The 5,769-nt window shown below is 37.1% G+C and overlaps 1 protein-coding gene across 4 annotated transcripts in view; it reads right to left on the bottom strand.

Moving 5' to 3' along the window:
- Positions 1-4,337: 4,337 nt before the first annotated feature.
- Positions 4,338-5,769, bottom strand: part of LOC140517582 (gastric triacylglycerol lipase-like) — a 40,978-nt gene continuing 39,546 nt past the window's right edge. For all 4 annotated transcript variants that reach the window (XM_072628957.1, XM_072628960.1, XM_072628959.1 and 1 more), the window contains one exon: positions 4,338-4,719. In XM_072628957.1, coding sequence (XP_072485058.1) covers positions 4,489-4,719 — 231 coding nt within the window. In that variant the 3' untranslated portion in view covers positions 4,338-4,488. The remainder of the gene's footprint in view (positions 4,720-5,769) is intronic.

Here is a 5,769-nt window from a genome sequence, read left to right as displayed (position 1 = left end):
AGTTTTAAACTTTTTAAGGAAGAAGGAGAAAGGTTACTCAGATGGAGCTTAAAATATATACATAATGATATCTACATATAATTAAAATGCTTATATATTGTTATTTAAACTTATGATTGTAAAGTGAATAACATAAAGATTGCAATTTAAGGTAATTTTTCTATACCTGAAAACTTTAAAATGGGTTTTAAATGCCAAAATTAATAAGATCATTTCTGGAAATGCAATTGTTGTGTTATTACTATATTTCTAAACTGGATTGTACTTCTACAAAAATTTGATAATTTGAAACTTCTATATTTTGTTATAAACAAGTAGTGATGCTACTGATGCTTGCTATGATGGTAAATTTTCCATTTAAAATCTAGGCTATCATGAAAATGTGTATATAGTGGTTTAAAATTATGGATTATTCTCTGACCAAATTGATTTGGAAATGTATTCATCTAAATTGATAATGAGATGTTCCAAGTTTTAAATACATAATAACATTTAGGACATTTCTAAATTGCGTGATTGGGTAAACAATTATCAGCCCTGTGGTTAAAAGCAATTTCTCTTAATTGTACTGTCACAGAAAAATGATGAATGGGTTAAGAAACTGTTAAGAAAGAGGAAGTTCTTATGAATTTTATGTAAAAGTTGCTGCTTTAAGAAGGAAGTTTCACAAGGGTAGAGCCAAGATGGAGGAATAACAACACAGGCTTGCTAGCACTCTACCCCCAAACCCAGTCAAATACCTGTAAAAAATTATTCTAAACAAATTCTGGAGTTGAAAAATGCACAAAATGACTGAGTAAAGCAAATCTCCAGCCCAAGAGAGTCTGGAAAGTCACCACGAAGTATCTATTGCACCACACTAGGAGTAGAGTCCAGTGCAGTCTGGGCCACCCCAGCACAGACCACCCCTGAGCAGGCCTTGGGGAGATTGAATCTTGGGCACCTGTGGATTCCAGAATTTTGACCCCCAAATGCCAAGGACAAATTAGAAGGTCAGTGGAAAAAAACTGTGGGACTTATGTCAGAGAATAGAGTGGTCAACCCCAGCTCCAGAGTGGTGGAGGGGGTGGAAGAGCCAGCAGAGGAGGAGCCCATGGCAGCAGCAGCAGGGCCAGGGTCAGTGGCAGCAGCAACAACTGTTTCTGGAGCTCTAGATCCCATAGGTTATGGGAGATCAAGTGGCTGACAGTACACACCGCCATACCCAGTGGAAGCAGAGAACTACCTTGACAAAGAACTCAAAAGTCAAGTAAGTAGCTGGGAAAATGAGCAAAAAGCATAAAAGAATCAGAGTTTGGTGACAAGGAAGACCAAAGTATACAAACAAAAGACAACAAAGTCAAAGCTCCTATATCTAAATCCTCAGAGAAAACTATGAATTTATCTCAGGCCATGAAAGAGCTCAAAAAGGATTTTGAAAATCAAGTAAGAGAAGTAGGGCAAAAATTGGGAAGAGAAATGAGAGTGATGAAGGAAAATCATGAAAAGTGAGTCAACTGCTTGCTAAAGGAGACCCAAAAGTGCTGAAGAAAATAACACCTTAAAAATAGAATAATCCAAATGACAAAAGCCAATAAAGAGAAGAATGACTTAGAAAGCAGAATTGGACAAATGGAAAAGGAAGTACAAAAGCTCACTGAAGAAAATAATTCCTTTGAGATTAGAATGGAGCAGATGAAAGATAATGACTTAATGAAAAATCAAGAAATTATATAACAAACCCAAAAGAATAAAAAATAGAAGACAATGAGAAATATTTCATTGGAAAAAACTGACCTCAAAAATGAATCCAGGAGACATAATTTGAAGCTTATTGGACTGCCTGATAGCCATGATCAAAAAAAAGCCTAGACATCATCTTTAAAGAAATTATCAAGGGAAACTGTCATGATATTCTAGAACCAGAGGGTAAAATAGATGTTGAAAGAATCCACCAATCACCTCCTGAAAGAGATCCCAAAAGGAAAACTTCTAGGAATATTGTAGCCAAATTCAGTTTAAGGAGAAAATACTGTAAGCATCCATAAAAAATAGCAATTCAAGTACTGTGGAAACACAATTAGGATAACACAAGATCTAGCAGCTTCTATATTAAGGGATCAGAGGACTTGGAATATATTCCAGAGCTCAAAAGAACTAGGATTAAAACCAAGACTCACCTGCCCAGCAAAACTGAGTATAATACTTCAGGAGGGGAAATGGTCATTCAATGAAATAGAGAACTTTCAAGATTCCTGATGAAAAGACCAGAGCTGAATACAAAATTTGGCTTTCAAACATGAGAATCAAGAGAAGCATGAAAGGTAAACAGGAAAGAGAAATAATAAGGGACATACTACAGTTCAACTGTTTACATTAATACATGGAATGATCATATTTGTAACTGTCAAGACTTTTCTCAGTATTATGGTAGTTGGAGGGATTGTATATATATAATGTATATATACATGTATATATATGTATAATATGTATGTTATATATAGACAGAAGGCACAGAGTGAGTTGAATATGAAGGGATGCTACCTAAAAAATAAAATTAAGGGGTGAGAAAGGAATATATTGGAAGGAGAAGGGGAGAAATATAATGGGGCAAATTATCTCTTACATAAAAGAGGCAAGAAAAAAACTTTTTCAATGGGGGTGAAGAGGGGGGAGGTGAGAGGGAAAGAATGAACTTTATTCTCATTGGAGTTGACTTAAGGAGGGAATAACATGTGCACGGAATTGAGTACGAAAATCTATCTTTCCCTACAGGAAAGTGGGGAAAGAGGATAAGCAGGGGACAGTGGGGAATATAGAAGGGATGGCAAATGGGAGGAGTAGGTAATTAGAAGTAAACACTTTTGAGGAAGGAAAGGGTCAAAAGAGAGAATAGAATAGATGGGGGGCAGGATAGGATGGAGGGAAATTAGCTAGTCTTTCACAACATGACTGTTATGAAAGTGCTTTGCATGACTACACAAATATAACCTATATCGAATTGTTTGCCTTCTCAATGGGGGTGAGTGGGGAGGTAGGGAGGGAGTGTAGCTGGAACTCAAAGCTTTAGAAACAAATGTTAAAAATTGTTTTCACATGCACTTGTGTAATAAGACATACAGGCAATGGGGTGTAGAAATCTATTTTGCCCTACAAGAAAATAAAGGGTAAGGTGATAAAAGAAGGGGTGTGTGTGTGATAGAGGGAGGGCAGACTGGAGGAAGGGATAATCAGAATGCATGCTTTCTTGGGTCAGAGAAGAGGAGAGATGGGGAGAAAATTTGGAACTCAAAATCTTTTGGAAGTGAATATTGAAAGCTAAAAATAAATTAATTAATTAGAAAAAAGAAAAACTATTATCAGTAGATGCCTGGATACACACCTCAAATAATCAGTCCGTTTGAGTGTGGTAACATGCTACGGTCTAGGTGACATCCAGGTAGGAGTAGGGGAGTAGTAATGGGGAAAAAGGTTAACAATATACAATTCTTCATAAATATCTCATTTGAGCCTTATAATCATCCTGTCTTTTAGGTACTTTTCCCTATTTTATAGATGAAAAACTGAGGCTCAGAGGAGTTTAATGGCTTGTCTAGGGTCCCAAAGCCAGAAAGTATGTGAAGGCAATGTTTGAACTTTGGTCCAACTGAGTTCCAGATTTGTGTTCTATTCACTATGCCAAACTGCCTAAGGAAAGGAGTAAGGAGAGTACAGGTTTACAAAACAAAAAATGTCTTGAGGTTGCCCCCTTCACTTACTTCCCTCCTCCCTTCAGGAACACAATCTCAAAGACAAGTGTTTTCATCATTCAAATGAACTTATAATAGACAAATATAACCCTAAATCCTTTTGGGTCAAAAAAATGCTGCTGTTATCTCCATTTTAGAGTTGAGATAACTGAGGCAGGCAGGTTAAGTGACATATCCAGGGTCTCACAGCTATTAAGTGTCTGAGTCTGGATCTGAGTTCTGGTATTCCTGACTCCAGGCCAGGTGCACTATTCACAGTGCCACCTAGCTGCCATCTGGAAGAAGCTAAATTCTAACTAAATGAACAAATAGGGAATGTAGTATCCCCCCTCCTCTCAGCAGAGAGACTGGGGACATACAGAGCAGAGAGTTTTGTACATTTTTCAGTAAGGGATACCTCCACCAATATTTCTACCAAAAAGAGAAGAATATTCCGGTACTGACTATGCTGTAGAAATTAGGGGAATCAATAAAATTTAATTTTCAATAAAAGTTTTCAAAGAAATTAGTGAAACTTCTTTTAGTAGCATAAAAATTTAGGGGAAATTTGAGCTCCCAAGGACTGTAAACTCAACATCATTGATAGGAATCAGAATGTGACAAATTACATGCATGAAGATGAACATTATTTATTTCTGTCAGTGTACTGAAATGAAGGCAGTCCCATAATTCCTACAAGTGACCCATTACAGAGGAGAAAATAAGTTTAAGCCCCAGCTCTAAGGAAAGGGAAGTGATTTCACCAGCAATTTCACTTTTATCAGGTTTCCTTCATCATCTTGATTATTTCATAGTAAATTGCTTGAGGTGCATTAATACCAAAAATAAAAGACATATGAGCAAATGTGGGCAGAATCTTGTGGTGAATCATCTTGGGAATCAAAGGGATTAGATTGAAGACATCTTGTGGATCAGCCACCAAATCTCTTGTACCACTCCATAGAGCAGTTGGCACCTTCATCTTTGATAGGTTGTAAGTTGGAGGAATTGTCTGCATGGACACAAAAGAGGAAAAGAGTTAGGGCCCAATTCAATGTCCTGTCACTGCTGGGGCAGCCAATTCTTGGTATAATTCTTTTAAGTTTTTTTTTTTTAATTTTTATTTATTTATTTGAAGTTTTCAACATTCATTTCCACAAAATTTTGAGTTCCAAATTTTCTCTCTATCTCTCTCCTTCACCCACCCCAAAACACCTTGCATTCCCCTTCCACCAATCTGCCCTCCCTTCTAACACCCCTCCCTTCCCTTATCCCCATCACCTCTATTATCCTGTAGGGCAAGATAAATTTCTATACCCCATTAGCTGTGTTTCTTATTACCCAGTTGTATGCAAAAACAATTCTCAACATTTGTTGCTAAAACTTTGAGTTCCAACTTCTCTTCCTTCCTCCCTCCCTACCCATCCCCACTGAGAAGGCAAGTAATTCAATATAGGCTATATATCTGTAGTTTTGCAAATGACTTCCATAGTAGTCATGTTGTGCAAGACTAACTATACTTCCCTCCATCCTATCCTGTCCCTCATTTCTTCTATTCTCTCTTTTGACCTTGTCCCTCCCCAAGAGTGTTTATTTCTAATTGCTCCCTCCTCCCATTTGCCCTCCCTTCCATCATCCCCCCCACCCTGCTTATCCTCTTCTCCCCTACCTTCCTGTAGCGTAAGATAGGTTTTCATACCAAATTGAGTGTGCATGTTATTCCTTCCTTGAGCCAAATGTGATGAGAGTAAGCTTCTTTTTTTCCCTCTCACCTCCCCCCTTTTCATCTCCATTGAAAAAGCTTTTTCTTGCCTCTTTTATGAGAGATAATTTGCCCCATTCCATTTCTCCCTTTCTCTTCCTAATATATTCCTCTCTCACCCCTTAATTTTATTTTTTTGATATGATCCCTTCCTATTCAACTCACCCTGTGCTCTCTGTCTCCCTCTCTCTCTTTCTTTGTCTCCCTATATATATATATATATATATATATATATATATATATATATATATATATATATATATATATACACACACACATATGTGTGTGTGTATGTATAAT

This window comes from Notamacropus eugenii, chromosome 1 (assembly GCF_028372415.1).
Source record: "Notamacropus eugenii isolate mMacEug1 chromosome 1, mMacEug1.pri_v2, whole genome shotgun sequence".
In the NCBI taxonomy this organism is placed as follows: Eukaryota; Metazoa; Chordata; class Mammalia; order Diprotodontia; family Macropodidae; genus Notamacropus; species Notamacropus eugenii.
Note: the sequence above shows the minus strand (reverse complement) of the source record. Positions and strands in the feature narration are given on the sequence as shown.